At 50.0% G+C, this 25,574-nt stretch overlaps 1 protein-coding gene across 6 annotated transcripts in view; it reads left to right on the top strand.

The window, feature by feature from the left end:
• Positions 1 to 25,574, top strand: part of Katnip (katanin interacting protein) — a 172,329-nt gene that overhangs the window by 131,336 nt on the left and 15,419 nt on the right. For all 6 annotated transcript variants that reach the window (XM_048460577.3, XM_048460573.3, XM_085693049.2 and 3 more), the window contains 4 exons: positions 8,320 to 9,193; positions 16,257 to 16,961; positions 17,879 to 18,087; positions 20,489 to 20,567. In XM_048460577.3, the coding sequence (XP_048316534.3) occupies positions 8,320 to 9,193; positions 16,257 to 16,961; positions 17,879 to 18,087; positions 20,489 to 20,567 (1,867 nt within the window). The remainder of the gene's footprint in view (positions 1 to 8,319; positions 9,194 to 16,256; positions 16,962 to 17,878; positions 18,088 to 20,488; positions 20,568 to 25,574) is intronic.

Genomic DNA, 25,574 nt, shown 5'->3' with positions numbered 1-25,574 from the left:
GGTGTACCTGTTCCTCCCATGATGACAGGTGCATTGGCAGCTGTTTTTCTGGAAGGGACTGTTGAGTGTTGACCTAAGAGCATTCCCGGGCCCCTACTCCTGTTCTATCACAGAGCATTTGAATGTGAGCCCTAGCTATGGCCCCTTTCGTTCATAAACACTTCAGTGCCTCTGGACACTCAAGTTTGCGTGTCTTTCTTATGACCCCAGTCGCCAACATCATGGGGCCTGACAGCAGTTATTGTTTTGGTTTAATCACCTTTCCATATTTAAATAGTCCAAATCATCTCAAAATGATATTTTTGTATTTTAACATTTGGTTTGGATTCTGATCACAGCAAACATTTAGTCAGATGAGGTGGGTGACCTGGTAGCATTAAGCAAAGTACTTGGTAGGGGACTGATCATAAGCATAAGGCTGAGATGTTGACCTCAGAGGTTAGGCCTAGGCCAAGCTTTCCTAGCAGGGCAGATACAAACTCAGGATGGCAGCTGAGGCTCCATGTTCTTAACCAAGAGCAAGGTATGCTAGGCAGGACAGCTGTGTGACAGAACAGCTGTGTGGCAGGACAGCTGTGTGGAAGGACAGCTGTGTGACAGGACAGCTGTGTGGCAGGACAGCTGTGTGGCAGGACAGCTGTGTGGCAGGACAGCTGTGTGGCAGGACAGCTGTGTGGCAGGACAGCTGTGTGGCAGGACAGCTGTGTGGCAGGACAGCTGTGTGGCAGGGCAGCTGTGTGGCAGGACAGTTGAGTGGAAGGACAGTTGAGTGGCAAGTTATTGGGGACCAGGCTCGACAAGACACCTCTTGCCAGAGGTAGGGGCGTGGGGATGAGAAATATAAGTAAAGAGTATGAAGATGTGAAAATAATAAAGCAGAAAGCATAGAATAGTACCAGGAGGGAGTTCCAGTGAATATTGAAATCACCCGTGTTTAATTTTCCATATGCTTTTATACCCCAATACAAAATGGGGAAGAAGGCAGCAAAAGACTCCTTTAACATGATACAAAGGACAACTCAGAACAGTTAATTGCTTTAACACTGTGAGACATCAAGTCACTAGCATTCTGTTTTTTAGACAGTGAAGCTACCTTAGATCAAGTATCCTGAAGGCAGCCACTCCCCAGGTAACCTCATATTACAAAAGAAGGAGCAGATGTACACTTGTATAACTTGACCATCTGTCAGAATGGAATGGACCTACTTGTATGAGCTATCTTAATGTCAAAAGAACCAAGTAACCACATCTTGAGTCAAGATGTATAGCTATACTTGTTGTCAACAATTTTGAGCCACTTTCAAACTCTCTGACCATCAGACAAGGTGAAAATAGGCTCACATTTTTGGGCCTCCACAGCAGGACAGCTGCGTGTCAGGACAGCTAAGTGGCAGAACAGTTGTATGGCAGTTACTGACTCAGGCCTTAGTCCTTCTGGGTTGTTTTCTTTCCCACCCCTCATTCCCTGAGTGCTCTATCCCCAGCTCAGCCTATCCTGATCCAGACCTGCCTGCTTACCACCCATTTGGGTAGAAACAGCACCCCAACCCCTGGCATTCATATACTCAAAGAGTCTGAAATGTTTGGGTTGAGACTTCACCCCAGCTCCTGGCATTCATATATCCAGAGTCTGGAATGTTTGGGTGGAAGTTCCATCCCAAACCTGCTCCTCTGAGAGTTGTCTCAGTCAAGACTCCACCTCTGAAAAAGCCCGCCAAATGCTGACCCCCTCGCCAAATATGCTCAAGGCCACTCCCACAGGGTATTTAAACAGCAACGCAGAGAACAAACACATGGTTTTCTGGTCTTTCTTCCCCCTTTCCTCACTGAGGTGCTGGAAGGCCACCCAGGAGTGCTGGTATCCATTAAACCTGGGCTTTCTCTAATTCCGTTTGATTTGGTCTGATTTGGATTATTGTGTCATTGGAGAGATTTATTGGGCCACAAAAACTTTTCACCACCCACAGCATCTTGGCCTCTCTTCTAATGCCTGGCTCCCCCATCCTGTCCTGGTCCAGTCCCTTTGTCCCTCTATGGTCAGCAGTTCTAACCATTCTGAAGCTTGTCTCCTTTCTGTCAGTTCCTTCCTCTCCTGTCTGCTACCCCACTGTCTCCTGCTCCCTTGAGAAAAGTTAGTGTTCACGTGACAACGATGTATAGATTTGGTCACCCTCCTGAGGCACATGTGAAAGAGCACTGAGTTCCCCTCCCTGATAGAGCCGGAGCTCTGGCAGCTCATGCACAGTAGCTTGAGCAAATGTAGGCCTCAAGACTGAGGCCCCACACTCTGGTGGGCACAGGTGTACGCAGACGGTTAGCAGAGGGGCAGGAAGCCAAGTAGCAACTCTGAGAGCCCAGAGCAAAGCCCTCAACAACTGGCATCAAGGGGAGAGACAGAAGTTAGAAGGGCTAGGGCCTCCTGGAGAAAGCTGTGCTGAGCCTATCCTGAGACCCGACAGACCACTCTCAGGACACAGCAGCCTGCTCTTCAGAGTCTCAAGCCTGGTAAAACCAAGTGAAAGCAGCAGTAGAGGAGGCAGACCCCTGGTTCCAGCCAAGTGTCCCAGAGCCTCAGTTGCTTCCCCCACTAGGACCTCCTTTGAGTGCAGAGAGAGAGGAGATTGGTTCACATTCTCTGTGCAGTGGGTCTGGTGTATGGATACCTTCAGGCTGGCACAAATGAAGTCCACTGTGGCTGAGTGGTCACTCAAGGCACAGTTTGCTTTCCTAGATCCACCACCCTGAGTTTGGACTCAGCCAATGCTGTGTCCAGATGCTTTACTGGATAGGCTGGCCTTGCTGAAGCTGGTAGTCACCTCTGGGGACAGTAGACTTTAGAGCCCTGCACCCACCATTTCTGCCTTAGGGAAATCACATGACCACTCCCCTTTGCTGAATAGTAGGTGTGTTATTGGAAGGGGCGGGGCAGTTTCCATGCCAGGCTAGGGAGGAAAGTGGCTTTGGCAAGCTAATTCAGTTACCTAGGCTGCAATGATACTTATAATGTGTTAAAATGAATTATCATCTCAGTGTGTCTGGTTCTTAGGAGTTAGAGAGAAAGAGCATGAAGGGGAAAGGGACCATATAGCAGCCATGGGGCTTCAGAGTGGCACTTGAGGCAGCATCAACCCAAGTACCACCACAGCTCTCATTAAACAAAGGGAAGCGGGAGAGTATACTTGCACACAAGTGCACACTCAGAAATAGTTCTAGGTGAGGCAGTCGGAAGGATGGGATTTCTGAACATACTGGATTCTGGGTTAAAGAAGGAAGAGCCTCAGGTAAAGCACTGGTAACTGGACATGGGGTAGAGGCTAGGTCTTATAACAGGAAAAGACATCTTTCTTCTAGAGCTTTGCTGAGGGGTGCCTACCTGCAAGACCCTGCCCCAGGGCTCTGTGGTGCAGGTGTGGACCCCCATAAAGCTTCCTAGTAAAACCCTTGAGGTCTGGTGATGTTTATATGGCCACATACATAACAACAGCCTTGCCTACCTGCAGGTTCCCATCCCAGAATTCAACCAGTAGCATAAAAAATATCCAGGAAAAAGTCTCTTTTGAACATATCTTTTTTCTTATTCTTCCCTAAACAATGTAGCATAACAATTTCCATAACATTTACATTGTATTAGGCTTTATAAGTCACTTAGAGATGGTTTGGAGGAAGCAGGAAGGTGTACGGAGGTTATATGCAAATTTGTGATATTTTATACACAGGACTGCAGCAGGAGACAATGCTGGTATCCACAGGGACCCTACAATAAATCCCCCACAGATGCCGAGTGGTGGCTGTAGGTAGAACTAAATCTGGAAGGATGTGTATGCACTTGCACACCCACTGCAAGGTGCCAGGACCATTACGTTTAGGAAGCAGAAGATGGTATGTGGGGGCTTACTTAGGAAACTGGGGACCCAGAGTTCTGCCCACACAGGTAGTTCAGTCTGTGCCGGCCCTAACCAGAACTGAGCTCTAGCTAGACACAGGGAGGAAAGGAAGTTCCGATGCTTCTTGAGGGTGTTTGGGACTGAGGGGCAGTACAGACTTTTGTTTCTGTTTCCTATCCAGATATCCCACACCAAACCTGCCATGGGCATGGTAGTGTGTGCTGGAAACGTCTGAGCTGCAAGCTGCAGACCAGGCAGGGGCCTCACTCCCCACGGCCGTGACCAGCTCATGAGCCCTCTCTTTCTTTACCTCCCTTATGTCCCTTACCTGCCTTCCTTCACCACAGTTATAATTCTTGAGCAGTAGACGTCAATAGTTAGGTAGGGCTCTCGACTGTCCATGTAAGACATGTTTGGATGGCCAGACATCCCATTAGAAAAGCTAGGTTACTCATTCACCACTGTCTGGATGGGTCCCCATCTACACCCTACCATCTCTTTAAATGAGTGTTTCTGTCTGCTGGATGTTTCCATGGTGGTAATTTCCAGAACAACTCATTGAAAGCTGCCCGTGCCATCCTCCTCCACAAGCTGTGTTCTGATTAATTCACAGCACACGCTTGCTCTGTGCCTCCACTAAACAGAGCGCACATCCATATAAACATGTAAAAGCGCACTTTGAACATCGACTCTTCTGACAGCCAGCAAATAGTAGCCTGCCATCTCACAATTGGATGATTGACGCTAAGTTCCTGTGGTGGGATACGGGTGTGACGGCTCTCCTCTGCATTGCTCTGCAAACCTGTCCACAGTGATCTGGGAATTTAGGTAGAGCATGCAGACTTAGTTTGCAGGGAGGCTAAAGCATAGAGAATGAGGGCAGGTTGAGAGCTCTGGGTCCTCAGAGCCCATACTGCTAACCACAGACCAGAGTCAAAGCTGAGCAGGAGTGGTCTGGGAAGAAAAGCCACAGACCTCCACCTTTCTTGCTCTTTGGTCTTAGGAGACTGTCTGGGCTAGTTGTGTCAGTTCCCTCATGATGGCTGGGATCCTACTATGTGTTGTATCCTGGGCAACTGTGGAGGACCTCTGCTGACTTGGAGATTCACTTTGGTTAGGAGAGCCAAGCAGGCATGGAGGTGGAGACCTGCAATCCCAGTGCTTGTAATGCTAGATCTCAAGTCTGGGACCCTGTCTAAAATAAAAAGCCCCCTTAGTCAGCCATGATCTCTCCAAACAAACATAACAAAACAAACATCTGTCCCTCATCCTCCAGAAATGCTGATGATAGAAACCATTTCTGAGACAGAAGAACTCAAGAGCATCACGGTATAGAGGGGAATGGGTGGGGTGTTCTTTAGAGCCTGGTGTTGGGGAGTCACTGGAGGCAAGAAGGATGTGGGCCATGGCATCAAGGAGCAGTATATGAGGCCAGCAAGCCAAGACCTGGGACTGTTATGGGTAGCTGGGATTGACAGCATGGAGTTGCTGGGTGGTTACACAGGAGGCTGCTGAGCTCTGACGGAAGTTGTTTTTAAGTGAGTCTGGCTGCTATGTGGGAAATGAAGTGTGTGTGCCGGTGACAGTGCAGAGCAGGAGCAGAGAGACCAATTAGCTGATTCTGATGTCTCTGGAGAGATGGCAGTGGCCTGCACTGGGGCAGCAGTGTCTGTGGAAGATGAAGTCAGGTTGGAGAGGAGAGAAACAAGGCACTCCTGACAGGTTGGATGTGGTGGGGGCAGGGACAAGGTCATCAGAGGGGCTGCCTAGGGTTTGGAAAGCTGAATGAGTAGGGGAGAGGTTTGACTTGGGGAAAGTGATGTAGAACTCTGTTGGGAACTGTAGCTGTAGCACCTAGGAGCCAGAGGCCAACAGAACCCACATTCAAGGCTAACCTGGGCTACATGATATGTGTTTTCTTTATTTGTTATTGGTTTTTTTTTAAAAGTATTTGATGGATCCAAAGCACATAAAGGTTGAGATTCCCAAGAGGAGAGAAGCAGAAGGGGCATCCATCCCTTAAGGGCCAATGGAGAGGTCAGGACTAGAGAATAGGGCATGGGCATCCTCAAATCAGAGAGTCACTCAGAGCCTCGGGCTGTGGTGAATACAAGACATTCAGAAAGATAGCCTTGAACCTAGGGCAGCCTAGTCACTGGGGCCCAGCTGAGCTGGTGGGGATTGCAGGAGTAGAGACAAGCCAAGGAGGCTGGGCAAGGGAGTAGCCAGCTAGGCAGATGCCAAATAACACAGGCATATCATCACTGGAAGCCCAGCCAAGGAGATCATGAAGGAGGAGGAATAGCTGCCTATTCATGCCACTGAGCCAGCCATGACAGGGGAGCAAGAGATCCTGTGACTTTGGCCATGAGCCAGTCCTGTAAATAACTCTTATAGCTGAGAGAAGGGCTCTGCTGTGATCACCCAGACAGCAGGGGTAAGCCATTGTTCTGGCTGTGGGTGCCTTGGCACAGGAGATTCTGTATTGATTTGGGATAGGAACCTGATGGTGATTCATATCAGTAACTGATTCACTGTAGGGGTGTCAGCAACTTGTGGGGCACCTCTGTAGACTAGAATACTCAGCAATCGAAAGGATGAAAACTACAGCCTCTCACAATCCAGATGCATCTCAGAGTAATTACGCTAAATGAACAAAGCCAGATAGAAAGGGGTGCCATTGAAAAAGCTATATGTCAAAATTCTAGAAAATGTGAATCAGTTTATAAAAGGGGCCTGTTGAGATTGCTCACTGGATAAAAACACTTGCTGTCAAGACTAATGATCTGATACACATAGTGGAAGGAGAAAACTGTCTCCCCCAAGTTGTCGTCTAACAACACGTGTATACACACACACACACACACACACACACACACACACACATGCATGAGCATGCACGCACACAGATAAAAATCTGTAGTGATGGTGAGCAGGTGGGTGGTTGTCTGAGGAAGTGGAGAGGGAGAGGGATTTCAAAGTGTGAAAACAAACCTGGGGTGATGGGCGTCTGATCCTAAGCGGGGAGACTGTTCCAGGGAGATGTACGTGTTAAGACTCACCAAACAGCTGTAAAGAGGTGTTTACTGTTTGATATATGCATTATATTCCATGGTAAAGCCCGGGCAGAGCTCTACCATGGAGAGGGGGAAGTAACCAGTAGCTGGAGGAGGGGTGGTGTTATTTTAAGCATGAATAGATAAGCATCAGATGCAGGTCTGTGTTTGGGTTATGAGGGGACAGGGACTTTTCTTTGGAGGTCACTGTATGTCATGCTGACCTTCATTCTCCACATCCTTGTGCAATGGAAGCATCTAGAAAATTTGATAGTAGGGCAAAGATTCCCTAGAAATTGCCATTATCAAGGCTGTGGCCGAGGTATACCTGCCCCACATCCTCAGAGTCCCTCCCTGGCTGCAGCTGCTGCTGAAGTGGACGGGTCCCTGGAGTGCTGGCCCTGCTGCACCTGAGCTGCTTACTGGCTATCTGCTGTAGAGACATGCCCAGCTTGTGATGTCTGAGGGCACTGTTACCCCAGGGCCACCTGCAGTAAGCAGTGCACAAATGCATTAAATTCTATCTTTGGGGGACATTTCCAAGTTTGTGTCTTGGATTCATTGTAGAGTCCCAACAGGATGGACCCTCAACTGCCCCACAGTGAAGAGCTCAGACACTCTTGGGGCTTCTTCCTACCCCGTCTTATTTTCCCCACTTCCTGTCTCAAGTCCTTGTCTCTGGCTCTGCTTTCAAGATCCTCAATATGAGGCACTCGAGGAGGCCCAGGAGCCAGCCTGTGACTTGAACACCAGGTCCCCTGCTGCAGGCGCCACATTTCATTTTAGTTTACTTCACATATACATACTGACTTTTTTGTGTGAGCGTGTGTGGGTTTTTTCATTTTGTGTTTTGTTTTTGCTTTTTTTGTTTGTTTTTGAGACAGAGTCTCACTTTGTAGTGGATGCTGGCCTCAAACTCACTATGCCCTGGGCCTCGAGAGTGCTTGGATAGCAGGCATATACCACTGCACCCAACTGGAGTCAGTCCTTGAAGAACGCTGCTACAGGCTGTGAAAGCCGTGAAGGGTGCCACAAGGGAGTGATGGGGCATCTCTGCTCCTGGAGGAGATGAACTCCTGTGTCAGTGTGAATCAGGTTGAAGCAGCAAGAGATGGGAAGCAGTGAGACCAATTAGTGGGCCATTACCAGTGTCCTGACAGGAGGCGATGAAAGCCGAGACAGCTCGAGGCTGCCGCCTTGAGAAAGTTCTTTGATTCCTAGAGTATACGGCTTTGCAGAGAGAAAAGGGGAGTCCATTTCACAGCTGCTGGCTCAGCTCTCACGTGCTCACATTTCTGGCACTTTACCTTTCTGTTTGGGGGCATCTTCACTTCCACAATTTGACACACACTTTCCTTTGTTCCATTTTTTGCATTCAGGATCTTGATATTGGTGCCAAGAATGTGAAACTCTATGTCAACAAAAGCCTCATCTTTGATGGTGTGCTAGACAAAGGAGGAGGCAAGGCCCCTTTTGATTGTACCATCCCTGTTGACCTCCAGAGCGAGAAGACTGAGAGCGCAGAGAAGGCCCTGCATGCTGACTGGGAAGGAAGCAAAAGTGCCCTTAGGATGACCAGCGTGAATGGGGGCGAGCAGCTCGGACACAGCTGCTCACAGCCAGCTGGAGCTTTGGTGGAGATGACAGTTTCCTCACAAGGAGATTTCCTTAGTGAAAGGGTGAATTCTACTCATTGCCCAAAGGACAGTTTGTCCAAGTCACAGGAAGATGTAAGACTGTTGGCAGCCTCTGCCTCAATGGGTGATGGGCCCAGTATCCCTTCTTCTTCCTCTCCTGGGAAATGTCCTCTGGAAGAGGAGCCCTCTTTGATCCAACAGATGGAAAACCTCAAAGGCAAAAGAATCCCTGAACCCTCTGGGAAAACCCCCCACTGGTTACAACCTTCTCTAGCAGGGATGGGTAAGAAACAGGCAGGCAGGAAACCCAAACCCCTGTGGCTCAGTCCTGAAAAGGATCTGGAACAGAAGAACAGGCTTCTGTTGGATGATGTCATTGGTGATGCTTCTGGAGAGGTGGAGGCCAGGGAAAAAGGACCTCGGCATGAGCAAGGGAGGACTAGCAGCTGGAATGTCATCACCGAAGACAGACCCCAGAGGGCATCATCTAAAGCCTGTGGTGACGACTTAGATATCTTTAGCCAGCCTCCTAACAGAGATCGCCCTGCTAGTGGGAGGAGGGCCCTGAAGAAGGATGCCAGTGGTAGCCATGGTGATGACCAGCCAGCCAGCAAAGGTAAGCTTCAAGAAGCCTCAGTTGACATGAAGCCATTTGTCTCCCTGGATCCTGGTTTCCTTATCTATAAAACAAGGGGGCTTTTCTCAAGTAGGAGTCACAAATCTACTGTCCCAGCCGGAGGAGTGGGACGAATGAGGGATAACTGGGCGCTCGGCGTGTTAAACTCCTAGATGTGATTGTCACTGGCACCAGGACCTGTCCCTTGGCCCATTTTTCTTGCCATACATGGTTTTTCCAACTGGACTTTGTTCTCCATCTTTGATAAAGACATTAGTCCCTAGTAACTTCCCTGACTCTGTTAGAAGACAGCCCCAGGATGACGCTGAACACAGCTGGCATGAGCCAGAACATAGAAAGAACCTCTGGATGGTGGAGGGTGGTAGCTGAGAGGGTCAGGGCCATTGGAAGGAGACAGCCATCACTCCACAGTCTTGTTGCTGGCCTTTAGGAGTGCATGACTAGTGTGCTGGTCTCCTTTTTCTTTTGTTGGTACAAACTGGAATATGGAGAAGTCTTGCTTTACAGTGTTAGCAACTGATAGTGATTATTTTGAAACCACTGTGTGTGTGTGTGTGTGTGTGTGTGTGTGTGTGTGTGTGAAAAAGAAATTATCAGGTTTCATGGCTCAAGCCTGTAATCCCAGCTACTCCAGAGGCTAAGGCAGGAGAGTTACAAGTTCAAGACCTGCCTAGGCTATAGAGTGAATTCAAGGCCAACCTGGTCAACTCAGTGATACCTTGTCTCAAAATAAAGAGGTAACCAGGCAGTAGTGGTACACACCTTTAATCCCAGTACTTGGAGGCAGAGGCAGGCAGATCTCTGAGTTTGAGGTCAGCCTGGTTTACAGAGCTAGTTCCAGGGCAGCTAGGGCTGTTACACAGAGGAAGCCCTGTCTCGAAAAACCAAAAACAAACAAACAAAAAAATACAAAAACAACAACAACAAAACTCCAAAGAGGTAGAAGGACTTAAAATGTAGCTCAGTGATGCAAGGCCCTAAACTCAACCCCAGTATTGAAAATAAAACAGAAGCTTCATCTGTTGGCAGTGTTCAGGTTGAGACCATCATAGTCTTTGCAGTGGTTCTCTATAAGGACATCCTGAATGTATAGGGTATTGTCTGCATGTCCATCCTGAGTACGGAGGAGATTCTGTGTCCATCTGTATAAGAGGGCACCAGAGTGACTCACACTTGCCCCTGTGTTGTGGAGTGCCTTATAGTGAAGCCATCTGAATAAATCTGGCTGTTGGCTGGTTCTCTGCTCTCCATCTATAAGGTAGGATGTGACACACCTTTGTTAGAGATGCGAGGGACAAACAAGACAGGGCCTGGCACTGGGGACTGTCCGATAAGTCCTGAGTGAGACATCAGCTGTGTCACATACTACCCCACAGACTGCTGAGCCTCAGTCTTGACTCCTCTCACCCTCTTCCCACAAAGTCTCTACAAAGTGTCCCTTTCCTCACTGTAACGGATACGAACTGTGCCGCAGAGATTCTAGATGTCACTTGAGATTTGTGGGCTGTGTTTGGCAGGTCCCTGGCAGAGAGGCATGCACCAGCAGATGGTCGCTGCTCCTGCTCCCCCTTCCCTAGCCTGCGTCACTGTACTCTGATTCTACCTCTTGTTGCTGTGGCCACAGGAACCCCTGCTCTCCCTTAGTGAATCATCTCTATTCGCTGTATCAGCAAGTGTCTGCTTGGTCCCTCATGTGGCACATCAGATGCAGAGCACATCCCTCAGGCTAACCCACCTAACCACCCGCTGCCCTCTGCGCCTTTGCTGCTGCCCACCTCTCTCCAGACTCTGAGAATGAGTGAAGAGATCAGGCAAACCTCAGAGGGACATGGTGAAACTAAGCCTGGAACCACTACACTCGGGGCACTAAGGCAGGAGCATCACCAGCTCTAGACTGGCCTCTGCTACACAGAAAGATCCTGCCTCAAGAAACACATTAAAATGGTTAGGGGTATGTGGGGGCTGGTTGGTAATGTACACGAGGATCTGAATTGGATCCTCAGACCCACCTAATCCCAGCTCTGGGGAGGAAGATGCCGTAGGATCCCTTGTTAGCCAGCCAGTCTAGCCAAATAATGATATGCAGGCTAGTAAGAGACCTTGTCTCAATGGAGGTGGACATTCCCTGAAGATGGTCACCAAGGGTTGTCCTCCAGCCTCCACAAGCATGCAAATCTATGTATACATGCATCTACATGCACACACAATTATACACACACTACAGGACACAATATAGACAGAAAGAGAAGCCTTCTGAGTGTGAAAGCCTGGCTCAAGTGACATGCTATGGGGCAGGACAGTGGTGACAGGCAGCTGCAGGGTCTGGATCTGTGTATGCTTGCTCTTTGCCAATGTCTGGTCCAACCTTAATGATTCTGAACCCTCTTGACAGCCCCATCTTACTTAAAACTCACTTAAAAAGTGAAGTTTTAGTAACTCTCCTGGGTTTTCCTTTCTCACAGCCAGTAGGGCTAGTATAGCATTTGTCCTAGTGGATCAGCCATACCGTCCTTGCTTGGAGCCAGTACTCTTGGGGCTGATTAGCATAGCTGCCAGCGATCACTGAATGGTGAGCCAGGCTCTAAACAGACGAGGAGCTGCAGGGAGTTCTTGGTGACAGACAACAGTCCAACTGTCCAAGGTCAGAGGCCTCCGTCTCACTTTAGTTTCTTGCTGGGCATTTCCCTGCTTGGCTCAGCGACACGTTAAGAAGTGGGCCCTTGAAATTTAATACTTGTTAGCTGGTTTTGCTAATGAGGAAAGTTGTTTAGAAATTATGTTATTACCCATCACCCAGTGCCAAAGCCCGTATGCCTGGGCCTCCAAGAAGCATACTGGCTGATTCCATCAAAATGCTAGTGGAGTGAGTAAGCTCACAGTGGCTTGAGAGCTCCACCCTCACCGTGGTCCACCACTGTCCTCAGCATGGCTCAGAAGGGAATCAGATTTTACTATTATGCCATCTACATTCTGGAAACGAGGTACCTTGGTCACAGGTAGATGAGGTTCCATCAGCCTTCACTGTGAGCAGTGAAGAGGAGTAGGTGGAGAAGTCGGGGTACTCTGATGCTAAAGGCTACTAGCATCTTCTCCCTGACCCCTTGGTTCTCCTCGCAAGTCCACCAAGCCTCATTTTCTTCACTGGTTTGTTCACAGGCAGCCAAAGGCCTCTTGGGCCTGAGTGACTGAGTGCTGGCTCTGGGCCCTGCAGCCAGTTCCAGAGTCTCTGGGGGCCTGATTGGTGGGCTTGGGTCAGGTGTCCAACCCTTGTCCAATCAGCAACAGCTGAAGCAGGCTCGCTGGAAGAAAGGCAGTGCTTGTATTTGCCCTTGTCCATTCTTGTTTCTCGTGTTAGTAACCATTGATGCAGATGTGAGGGCAGCTTATAAATGCTGAGCTGTATAGCTGACTCCACACAGGAGGAGGCTTTGGCGCCTTGGATCCTGTCATGTCATCATCAGGGGTCCTTCCAGATTGCAGATGGACACTACTGCTTTCTGCTGCCCATTGGGTTTAAGGTTGGGGCTGGGGACATGGCTTAATGAGACAGTGTATGTTTAATGTGTGCAAGGCCCTGGGTTTCATCAGGTACCACAAAAAAGAAAAAAGAAACTTCTTGTCTAGCAGGTTTAGGATAGGATTGTCAGCAGCGACAGACCAAACCTTAACTTAGTCCCAAGCAGTAGACCAGAGTATTTCCCAGCAAACACAGGGAGATACACGGATGTCCAGCTGCCTTCACACCCAAGAGGGCCAGGAGAAAGTCTACACCTCTCCTTTTAGAACCAAGTATGTGACTCAGAGAAGAGTCTGGAAGGCAGACTCAGAAGAAATGCCAAGTCCCTGCTCCCTGACAGGCACGCCGGCCAAGTTCCTGATGTGTGGTGCTTAGTGTCTCCTGGCATGCTTGCAGGCCAACCCTGCCATTGCTTTCAGTCAGAGGAATTCAGATCACAGGGACCCATGTGATGACAGCCCGTGCTAGAGCTCCTTCTGCCACCTGTCACACCAGCCCTGGAGAGGAGATAATGTGGGGGACTTCTGGGCTCTTTATTGGAGGCAGATAGGAAGAAGGGGACAGGGCATGAGAGGGAGAACCTGCAGGTGACAGCCTTCAGGCTGATCTGGGGGACTGGAAGCAAGAAGCTGTTGTCGACAGGCCTTCCTGTCCCAGCAAATACTTCCTAGGTATTTCTAGCACCTAGTGCTATCTGTGTGTAGCGGTGGGGCACAGCAGGGAGTGAGGATGAAGTGGCAGGGGTCACTAGAAGGAAGTGATCAACTGGAGGAAGAACTCTCCCAGCAGAGGTCACAGAAGGACAGAGCCCCACTGAAGAAGACTCCTGATGTCCTTGGACAGACATCTGGTGGGGCAGAGCAGAGCGGGGTGGTGCTGAGGGAGATGGAGGCTGTAGAACTCAGAAGCCACTTCAGAGTCTTGTGGACCTCAGCAAGGTTGTTTTTATTCTTGGTATAAGAAATGATTTGGCAATGCGAATGGCATGTGACAGACTCTGCTGTAGGCTCATGGCTTAGAGTGTTGAAGTGATTAGACCACATACAGATAGCATGTGGAAGTGTTTGCCGGGACAGAGAGGCTGGTTGACACCGGCTTATTGCCTTTAGTGCCCTCAGATCAGCCTGGGTTCTCCTGTGCCTGTCCTATCTGCCACCAGCAAGGAGCCCAGTGGTCTTATTGCTAGAATTGAGGGTCCCTTGCAGAAGTGAATCTAAGGTTGGGCAGTGCCCATGTGGGAGCTGGGAGACCCATGGGGGCTGAGAGTGATGACTGGGTTAGAACAAGGCCAGAGGGAACCAAGGATCAAGTGAGTCTCAGGTACTCCTAGACTTTGCAGAAAGAGGGTGGCACTACTGTGATAAGAGGCTGTGGGTAGGCTGGGTATGGTGTGCATACCTGTGTTCCTGAAATCCTGGAGACTGGAGCAGGAAGATCACAAATTTGAGGTCAACCTGAGCTATGTAGTGAGACCCGCCCCCCATCTCAGAAAAAGAGAGAACAGGAGAAAGGAAGGAAGGAAAGGAAAGAAAGGAAGGAAAGAAGGAAGAGAAAGAAAGAGAGAGGGAGGGAGGGAGAGAGAAAGAAAGAAAGGAAAGAGAGAGAGAGAGAGAGAGAGAGAAAGAAAAGAAAGAAAGAAGGAAGGAAGGAAAGAAAGAGGAAAGAGAAAAGCTATCTAGCTAGCTCTCTGGGTCAGGAGATATAAAGCTGAATTGGTATGTCTCCTAAACCACTGGGACAGGGACTACCAAATGCAGGAGGTTTGTCTGGGATGCCATGCTTGAAGTGAAGACCTACAAAAGACTGAGAAGTCTATGTCTCTCGTAGAAAGTCACATCAATGGGAGTTCTGAGAACCATAGGTGTCTTAGGCATCCAAAGTGCAAAAAGCCACCAGGGGTCTACTCTCAGGAATGGGTGGATGCAGGAGCTCAGATAAGGCCATCAGGGTGTCTCTATATCTTTTGGCTCCTGCTCTGAAGTTGGTGTCAATTTTAAGCAGGTTCCCCACAGTTAAATGGGCCCTCACAATTTCACTCTATAGCCCATCAGTCTGGCTCAGGCAGGGGAATGACAGTCCCCTTAGCTTCAGTGTGGAGGGCTGACAAGTGGGAGGGTCTCCAGAAAGCTGAGGCTTGTTCCCAAAGAAGGGAGGCTGCGTTTGGAGTGGGGTTGAAAGGCCGCTGTTAAACCAGGAAGTAGGGTGTCTGCATAGAAAAGGGAGGACAGTGCATGATGGGAGGAAGCCAAGGGATCTGGCAGGTTCTCTTTTCTAGGCAGCAGAGATTTATGCGTGTCTTCAGGCAGAGCAAGCCACAGGAAGCACTGGAGGAAGCAGTGTTGGAAGATTCTAGAGAGGAGATAATTGACGGAAGCAGGCAGGAAGTGGAGTACAGGCACTGCCCAGTATGAAAGCAACATCAAATGGCAGTGCTGCATGCCTCTGCCCACTCAGAATGGTGGGTGATGATCACTGCTGTGCTTGGGGGCCAGGATGGACCACTGAGGAGTTTACACTGGGCTCCTAGATTCCGAGAGGGTTGTCAGAGCCTCCCTCAGAGGACTCTGCTCAGGACTCGGGCTTTGTTCCGTGTGTGGGAGCAGGCAGATTCCTCACCCTTTAATGCACTTGGTGAAGGTGACTGCCTTGAATTGCGGTCCTCCGATCTCCACAGACAAGTGCTGGGATTGCAGATTTAACATCCGTTCTTGTACATCCTTCCTGCTGTTAAGTAATGCCTGGTAGTGCTGTCAGAGTCACGTGACTAGGTCAGCCTTCAGTGCCCTGCAGCCCACACTGTGACCAACTCAGACCCTGGGGCGATGATGTTTCCTTGGCTATGTTAGTTTCAAAGTGACTTCTGGTAGGGTTCCCAGCACTGAAGTAGCCTTCCTGGGTCAGCTTCCTGTCATCGTATCTGAGACAGACAACTTCAAAAAGGATGGGTTTATTAGGGCTCACAGTTTCAAAGCCTCCAGGCCTGAAGTATTTGGCCGTGTTGCTTTGGGCTTGCAGTGAGGCAGCATGCATTGGTGGCAGCATGTGGTTGATGGAAGCTGCTCACCTCGGGTTACTGGAAAGCAAAGAAAGGAAGAACAGAGACCAACATCCAGAGTCCCTTTCAGGTACATGGTCCCACCTCCTAACGGCTCCACCCCCTCCCTGTAGTGCTGCAGTGTGGAGTACAAGCCTGCAACATACCAGCCTTCAAGATTAGAACATTCAAGATTCTAACTCAGCCCTTCTTCTGATTCGTATAATAACTGTACTCCTAGAAAGTTCAAGGCCTATTAAAAATGCCTGTCTTTTCTGAAGTGAGAGTCTAGATTCCAAGGCCAACACTGCCGGTCACGTGGGACTGGAAGCCATGCTCCACCCTTACCACTCCTGAAGCCTTGGCCCACAAATGTCACAAGGGCCCCTCAGGCCATGGGTCAGCCAGGGCAGCTGAGAGCCATTGCAGAAGGCAGTTTTCAGGGTGTGACACTAACGGGATGCTACCCATCCCTGTGTTCTCTCTTTCAGAGGACACCCAGGCCACGGGGACACTTTCTTGGTTGCAGTTGTGCGGTGAGAAAGAGCATGCGCTGCATGCATCCTGGGACTCCCTCACTGCCTTCGACCGTGCCCACCGGGGCCGCATCTCCGCCCTGGAGCCACAGGGGGACATCCTAGATGAGTTCCTGAAGCAGCAGAGGAGCAGCCGGTGTGAGGAGCCCCCAGGCCCGTGCAGGAAGGAGGAGCCGGAACCCTCCATAGAGACAGATGATGACAGTGAATTTAAAATCCCAGTCCTCCCTTATGGACAGCACTTGGTCATTGACATCAAGTCCACCTGGGGAGACAGGCACTACGTTGGCCTCAATGGCATAGAGATATTCAGCTCCACAGGGGAGCCAGTACAGATTTCCAGCATTACAGCAGACCCCCCTGACATCAATATTTTACCAGCTTATGGGAAAGACCCACGTGTAGTCTCCAACCTCATAGATGGAGTGAACAGGACCCAGGATGACATGCACGTCTGGCTGGCCCCCTTCACACCAGGCATGACTCACTCCATCTCCATCGAGTTCATGCACCCTTGCCAAGTCGCCCTGATTAGGATTTGGAATTACAATAAGTCTCGAATACACTCCTTCCGTGGTGTGAAGGACATCACTATGCTGTTGGATACTCAGTGCATCTTTGACGGAGAAATTGCCAAAGCCTCAGGAACCCTGATGGGAGGTACAGTATATCTGTGGGGATGTTTCAGAAGTCCTTGTTTGCTGCTCACTGAGGCATGGAGGGGAAACTCATGAGCTAGCTTAGGACAGATGAAGTCCTCCTCACAGACATGGTGACCTCTCACCTCCTCCAGCATGGGTGGGCCAGAGCTGACCTCCTAACACCAAGTGTCTGTCTAGGGACCAGGATTCTGAACCTGAGAAGGAGCTTTTCTGCAAGTCAGAGTCATGAACTGTAGCATCTTTCTTGCCTTAAGGCAAAGGGGTGGGACATTTAGGAAGGCCATGGGCCAGCCAGTCATGGAACCCAGCTCCCAAGGTTGGGAGCATAATTCCTATACCTTGTAGGGGAAGTGCTTCGTAAAAGGGCCTGCAGGAAGCCAGGCTAAGCAGTGTATACCTGCAATCCCAGCACTAGGGTTATGCACAGATGACAAAATCACCCTGAGACTACCCACCTTCCCCATACACGCTGTTTGAAATCCCACTTCTCCATAGGCTCCAGCCCATGTGGATTATAGACTGAGTTCAAGGGCACTCCGGGTTTCTTAGCAAGACTGTCTCAAGATTTAAAGCAAGGGGACTCTGTGACTATATAGGTTATTGTAGATCTCTTGCGTAGCATGTATAAGTCCCTGGGGTCCATCCCCAGCATTGCAGAAACAGGCTCTGGAATCTGGGTTGGACATCTAGTGCCTCTCACATGCCAGGGACTTATTCGGTGACAGATGACAAAGATTCTCATTCCATGAGGCCCCAACAGTAGATCAGTGTGGCTCTCAGCTTGGTAAATGCAGGGACTGAGCTGGTGGCTCACACCAGGAACTGTCAGCTGCTTGTGATCAGAACATGTTCTGGATAGCAGATCCCTGGGGCCTAGGTCAGCTCAACCTTCTCTCTTCTTGGTGATGTGCCCAGCCCCCGAGCACTTTGGAGACACTATCCTTTTCACCACGGATGAGGACATCCTGGAGGCCATATTCTGCTTGGATGAGACGTTTGACATGGATGCTGAGAGCCTGTGTGGCTTTCAGCCAGAAGAGGCACTGAAGAGGCCCAGCACTGCCGACAGTGATGGTCAGGACGAGCGGCCTTTCACACAGGCTGGCTTGGGTGCCCAGGACCAGGTAGGGCTGGAGTGGGGCTGGGGAGTACCCCTAAATGGATCCCTTTTGTTGTTTGGGGCAAGGTCTCACCATGCAGCACAGTCTGGCCTTGAACTTACCGTCTTCCTGCCTTAGCTTCCCAAGTGCTAGGACAGCTCCTGAGTGGATTGCTGCTCCTAACTCAGTGCAGGGAGGGAAAGTAAAACAGATGTCCTTTACCCTGCTAGGGTCACTGCCTTGACAGTCCCCGATTTTCTATTTCATTTTCTATTCAGCATTTCATATTTCACTCTCTAATTATTTATTATTTTTTTAAACTAAAGTGAAGTAAGGATTAAAATTTTCATCAAAGCCAGGAATTACAGGCTGGATGTTGCGCTCAGTGCCGTGTGTGTGTGTGTGTCTGTCTGTCTGTCTGTCTGTCTCTGTGTTTGTGTGTATGCGTGCGTGTACATGCGCACATGCATGCATGTATAATATAGAGGTTGGCAGCCCTGCAGGCAGATGGGTGTGCTTGGGGTGACTTCTGATCACTCACCATTGTGAGTAGAACAGAAACGCCTACAGGAGGCAGCCTTGCAGTTAAAACAATGGCCAGAACTGAGCCTGTTAGTACAGGCCTGGAAACCAGCCATTCACAGGCTCAAGGCAAGTCGGTTATAGAATGGATTCCAGACTGGCCTGGCTAGGTTATAGAACTTCTGTCTCCAAAAGCACAAAGAAGGTCCAGATGTAGTTTGTTGAAAAAGTACTTGTCTGGCATGCTTTAGGCCTAGGTTCTACCTCTAGAGCCATTTATAAGCATAAAGCAGTAAGCATAACTGTGACTGCCCAAGCACATCACTAGTGATATAGGCTTTGCAAGCCTGACCCCATGATGGCCCTCAAGTAGGGACTGTTATATTTCTGCTGAGGTAATGGATTGAGTATCTTAACTGAGGGTATACTGTGAAGGTGTCAGAGTTAGAACCTGAGTGCACAATGCCAAAGAAAATGGGCAACAGTGAGCCCTTGTCAGGGTCCACTGAAGAAAATGGAAAAGCCCCAGGGTCTCAGGGGAGGGTCTTCTTGTAACGAAGAGAAAGAGGAGTGGGAAGGTGGGACAACCAGAAAGCCGGGGAGCCGGGTGACCACAGAAGTGTGTGAGGGAAGCTGTGGCTGGCACAGACTGCCTCCCAGTGCAGTGCGGCTGCAGCTGCAGGGCCAGACAGGCATGGGGTAAGAGGGCAATGAGCAGGAGCCTGAGAAAGGAGCGCGGCTCTGCACAGACAGCTCATCGTCCACTGCTGCTTGTTCTCCGAGAGAAGCCAGAAATCTGGGTTTTATCTCAATTTAAACGTGGCAATTAATTAAAATGTTCCAACCCTTCCCTGGGCCACAAAGCATGACACAGTCTGCTCTTGACCCATGGGCTCCATGGAGTTGACCTGAAGCCTTTTTTCTGCCCAGTGTTTTCCAAATGTCAAGGCGCAGGGGAACCTGTTGATGGTCCTGACCTGCAAGGCCAGAGGGTTCGTTTGGTTCTAGGAAAGACAAACTTCTTGCTTTCTTTGCCCTACACCATTCCTGTCTGAAGCACTGGAGGCTTCTTTGCCCAGGAGAATTAATGTTAAATAAAAAGCAATCAATCTTACATGGAGACCTCAAGCAGAGTGTAGCAGCCCACTGTGACCTATCAGTAGACACGACTGTTCATCCTGGTTGCCCCTGGGGATCAAGTGGAAACTCTAACAATACAGGGGTCTCAGCTCACCCCTGAGATGCCAATTCTGAACTGCCAAAGTGAGGGACCACTTGCTAGGGTTTGAGGCCATCTTTCTTCCTTTTGCTTCCCTTCCTTCCTCCTTTCAACCTCTTCTTTCTCTCTATCTCCCTTCTCCCCTTCTCTTCCTTCCTCCCCTCTCCCTATCTCCCTTCCTTCCTCCATCTTTCTTCTTCCTTTCCTTCCACCTCTCTTCTTCCCCATCTCTTCCTCTTCCTTCTCTTACCTCTCCTTTTCTCCTTCACTGTCCATCCTCCCTTCTCCTCTTCCATCTTTCCTTCTCCTTTCTTCCCCTCCTTCCCTGATTCCTTGTCTCCCTCCTTCCCCAAGTCCCTCCCTCTCCCCATCTTCCTCCCTCTCCCATCCTCTATCCTTTTATTCTGTCAACTCTTTCACTCAACACACATAGGAGTCCACAAGAGACTCTAAGAAAGTCTGAAGACCCCGGTGTAGCATCACCCTTCAGCTGCCAGTCAGAGCTGTGGTAGAGATGTAGTCCCAGGCTCTAGATACCCACATACCTTGTCATAGGAAGGCAAGACATACAAAAACAAATCCAGGGATTTCCTGGACATGGAGTGGGCAATGAATCTGGTAAAGGAACTGTATGAGTACCACTAAAACATCTTTTCTCTGTGTTTCTCCCCAACCATCCTGTAGGTACAAGGGCTAGAGCTACAAACCAGTTCCCCTGTCTCTGAAGTCACCACACCAGAGCCAGGCATCTTCTTCGGGTTATGTGAGTACTGTCGTGGGTCCCTGGCAGGGACCCCTTTGCACTAGCAGAGGGTCACTGTGGCATTTTGTACCCAGGCCATCTATGTGCTCACTGGGGGTATGGACATAAGCCTGGTGGCCCCAGGCTGCTGCAGGCTCAATAGGTGGAGCTGTTCTGGAACTTAGCCACAGCTCAGCACTTACACAAAGCAAAGCAGGCTGCATGTGTGTAGGGGTGTGGGTGAGAAGGTGTTTTCACAAGGCCCAAGGCCAGGTCCTCTGTAATCCATGATTTTAGGCCGATTATGAAGTGTTGGCTAATTTACCAGATTGAAACCTGAGGCCGCAGCAGCCTGAGTATATCTCAACAGGCTCCTGGCCTCTCCCTTCCTTCCTTTCAGTTCCTCTTAGTTCAGTCACATCCACATCAGCCTTGTTGTCTAGGGAGGCTCCAAGCCAGGGTCACGGCTGCCTGCAGCCTCCGACCTCCCTGCCTCCCCCAGGGTCCTGTTAACAGGCTCTCCGCATGCTCACTCCCGCTGTCTTGTCTCCCTGTTCTTCCCTGCCCTCCCTGCTGCTGTGTCACCTTTCAGTTTATCTCGGGAAAACAGGAGCCATGACCCACCCCACTTCTTCAGAAGCAGTCTCACACTTCCAGGTCCCAGTCTGCCCAGCCTGGCCCGGCCCCTCCCCTTCCACCTTAGTGGGTGGCAGATTTTCCTGTCTTCTCTTCTGGCTCCCTGCCTGCTCAATCCATGTGATCTGAATATGGAGTCTCTAAGGTAGCTCTAATGGAGGATGGCTGGAGCCTTCCATCCCCACACTGAGGGGCAGGCAGGCCTGGACAGACGGCAAAGGTGGCCTCAGCAGCTAGATGTTCCCAGAACCTGCGGTGGCTACTGGTGATGTCCTGAGTTAGTGATTGCTTAGTCTTCATGCCCCTATGTCCTCGTGTCATAGGTCGCATAGCCATTAGCTCATGGAAGGAAGTGGGGAAGGGTCTGGGTGGTGCCTAGTGCACATTGGACCTCTTCCTGCTGGCTCTTCTGCAACCGCTTTCCTATTGTCTTCAGTGAGAACCTGCCCCATCCCTTGCCCACCCAAAAGGAAAACATGGTCTTTAAGACAGAAAAAAGGTGACTGATTTTGAATCATTATAGCTCTTTCCATTCTAGATCACTGAATTACTTTGGACTAACAGACTAAAGAGCTATAATTCTTGCACTTGAGAGGCAGGGCAGGAACACCTGAGTTCAAAGCCAGCCTGTGTTCTAGGGGGGAGAGCTTGCCTGAATAAATGAATAAACAAAGAAATATGTAAAGGGCAAGGATATGTCTCATTTGGCATATAAGCTGGAAGGCCCCGTGAATTCAGTTCCCTGCACCCATATAAAGTCAGGCATAGCAGTGCACACCTGCAATCCCAGTGTTGACAGGATGGAAACAAATGAATCTGGGACTCTCCTAATGGGTGTGTCCCAGGTCCCAGTGACACCCAAGGTTGTCCATTGGCTTCCTTCCACCTGCACGTGCACACACACATACACACGCGCACATACGCGCGCGCGCGCGCACACACACACACACACACACACACACACACACACACACACCAGCAATGGAAATTGAGCTCAAACTGAATTGAGCTCAAACTGAATTCAGCAAATCTATTAGTTGATGCACCTAGAAGTTAGGGTCACTAGTTTCTTAGGCAACTGGATGTAGGCAGAGAAATGACACACCATGGAGACTTGCTGTATCTCTGTTTTTCTACCCCGTTTGCTTCCTGTTCTTCTCCATGGGGGCCGGCAGTGCACTAAAGGCTCATGGGGGGGCCATGCACCAGGGTTTGCTTCCTATTCTTCTCCTTGGGAGTCAAGCACCAGGGGATCATGGGAAGGCTATGCACCAGGGGATCATGGGAGGGCCATGCACCAGGTTTTGCTTCCTGTTCTTTTCCATGGGGGGCTGTGCACCAAGGGCTCATGGAAGGGCCATGCACCAGAGCCTTTGTGTAGGAGCTTTGTGCTCACATCCAGCCATTACTAGCAACCCCAGAGAAAAAGCCACTTCTATTGCCCAGCAGATATAGCTCCAGAATTAAGTCTCTGAGTTTAGCATATGTCTCAGGCCTGTTCATAAATCAATTATGTGGTTTACCATGGTGGAGGTAGAAAGGTAGGAGATACGGAAACCATATCTGGCCAAACTTGGGTTATTGGCTGTCCCTGCAGCCTGGTTAAGAGTGGTCAGCTGCCTAGACAACCTGACTAAGCCAGTATTTTCCCTGGAGGAGGAAGGCAGGTGAAGGTGCTGCCAGGCAGAAGCCACCACTGTTCTATCTGCCTGCTAATTTATCCCTAAAGACTGTTTACCAATGTCCTTTGCACTGAACCAACCCAGTCTTTCTCAGAAATGCCATTGCCGTGACTGAGGTTGGCCCTGGGATGGAGCACTGTGACCTTTGATCTTTGTACCTGTTAGGAGAGTGTTGAGGGCTCTCCACTGTGTCATTCCCTCCCTCTGGGGCCTAGAATCCCAGGATTCCTGCATCTCTTCTCTGAACCCCTCTTCCATCCTCCACATGCTTAGCCACATGTGCAAGTGGAATACACTTTAATAAAGCAGTCCTGGGGCAGGGAGGAGGGGCAGCAGTGGGCGAACGGCCAATCCTCTTTCCTGCTTTGAAAGGGGATATATGACTTGCTAATTTGCAGATGACTCTCATTTGGGAAGTTTTGCAAATATCAGCCACAGTGAATAGGGAAGAAGTCAAGAGGGCCAAAGCATGAGAGAAATAACAAAATTAATTTCCATTTGTATAAATTCTAATTGATGCACCCAAGGAAAATGAATATGGAACATGGATATCAGCTCACAAGAAGAGCCGTTGCATTTAGAGCCTGGGATCAATGGGATCAGGTGCATCTTGCCAGACACAAAGGACTGCAGGCTTGGGAAAGGCTTGTTACCAGGGAGAGGAGGCATTTCTGCCTCTTCCTGTTCCTCCCTTCCCATTCTACTCCCTCCTCTACCTCCTTGCCTTCTCCATCCCAGACACTCCCCACCCCATCCTGTCACGTGAATCAATCCCTCCTTATCCTTCTATATTCAAACCATTAGGCTCCATTGCCTCCTAAACAGACCTTGATCCTGTCCCCTGCTGCCCTGTGAACACCTTTGATGAGGTCACTCTCAGCACCAAGTGTCTTCCCTTCCTGGCTCCCTTTACAGTCCTGCTGAAGTCCTTCCAAGACCCAGTCCAACCTGCACCGCTGCCCTGATGCCATATATAGGCCACCATGGTGCTGCACACTGCAATTCCAGTACTCAGGAGGCCCAACCTGGAGGATCCGAGGCCATCCTAGACCACAATGGGAGATCTTATCTCAACAAAGCAAACAGAACAAGTAACCCGTTATAATTTCCCGTTGCTATGTCATGGACATCTCAATTTCCACACGGGGTTGAGCCCTGCCTCCTTTTTTAGTCTCATACTGCTCTCCTGCCTTGGCCAGCTGCTTTCAGATATAGGATCTACTTGTTCTCTCAGTCTAGAATGTTCTTCTTTTAGAAGTGTAGCATAGCATGTCTCTTCTTGATATCAGGCCCCAGCCAAGATGCCCCCTCCCCTCCCTAAACGCCCTGCTTCTACTCTGGCATGCTCCACCCCCTCCCATCATTTGGATTGGGCAGGCAGCGGTGCATCCAGCTGTGGTACTCAGCATTTGCCAGGTGTCTGTGGCCTGCAGAATGAGCATGGCTCACACTGAGACTTGCTGCTATTTCTCTCACATCTCTAGTTCTAAAACCATAGTTGGCGTACACAGACAATCAGTGAGTATTCGTTCACCGTTCACTGTAAATTAGGGGGGACGCACCTACTGACCACCTACCTCCTTTTCTGTCAGTCAGAAACAAAATGTGATTAAGCATCTATTTGTTGGGCACTGCTGTTACAGGCTCTGGGGATAGAACAGTCAGTCCTGGCCTCAGGGAAATCAAGCACATTAATGCAGAATACCTCTTGTGGTTAGGATGAAAGCAAGTGGAACAAGGGCAGGGAGAGTGGGGAGCACTGTCAGAAAATGGCTGAGAGCTGACATTTGAACGTGATCAGTCGAAGGAATACATCAGTCAGCCTTTGCGCCTGGATGCAGTGCTCTGCACCACCGGTCCTCACAATGCTCTGGCTGTTCGCCTCAGCTGAGCACTTAGGTGCTTTCCCTCTGCTTGCTCATGCCTCTGACAGCCAGCACGGGGGCCAGCACCTGCCTGCCTGTGCTGCTACTGGCCAGAGCAACAGGTGCCCCAGCCGCCTTGGCAGCAGTGCAGGGCAGCACGAGGAGACAACCTCCTGTGCACACACCCACTCTGCTGGCCAAAGCTGACCCACCTCTGTGGGGAACGCGCAGGGCCCCAGGCTGGAGTGGCAGGCAGCTTGTTTGGCTATGTGTGCATGACAAGCAGTGTACTCAGTGCTGCTTAGGACCCATGTCCTCTTTAGCCCCCTAGATGTTCAAGCTGACTTTGGCACGGCAGAGAGGAAATTTGAAGGTGGAGTCACAAAAAAGATGCCGGGAAATGACAGGGCATAGGACAGTATGTCAAGTTCAGGGAGGTGAGAGGTTATAGCTTGACTCCCAGAGTGTTCTACAAATTCACTGGGCTCACAGATCCTCCTGTAAGAAATGTGGAGGACCTCATGACCCAGGCTTTCTGTCAGCTCCTCCCACCATGCTGTCATTCAGGAATCCAAAGAGTTGAAGTTCAGAAGTCAGGCAGGAACTAATACAGGTCAACTACCTTCAGGGTCAGAGAGCTTCTGAGCTTGGCCCTGTTTTACTGGGAAAGGTGGAACTCCAGCCAACACAGGGTGGCAGGGTGTGACCCAAAGACCCAGAGAAGGGGACCTTTCTGGGCAATGGAGTGAGTTACCTGTCATGCGTGTCCCAGGGCCACAGGAGGTCTCCTAAAATGGTCTCAGGTGAAGCAGGGTGGAATACAAGGTAGAAGGATGGGGTCAGCA

Source organism: Myodes glareolus, chromosome 7, assembly GCF_982192425.1.
Source record: "Myodes glareolus chromosome 7, mMyoGla1.1, whole genome shotgun sequence".
NCBI classification, from domain to species: Eukaryota; Metazoa; Chordata; class Mammalia; order Rodentia; family Cricetidae; genus Myodes; species Myodes glareolus.
Note: the sequence above shows the minus strand (reverse complement) of the source record. Positions and strands in the feature narration are given on the sequence as shown.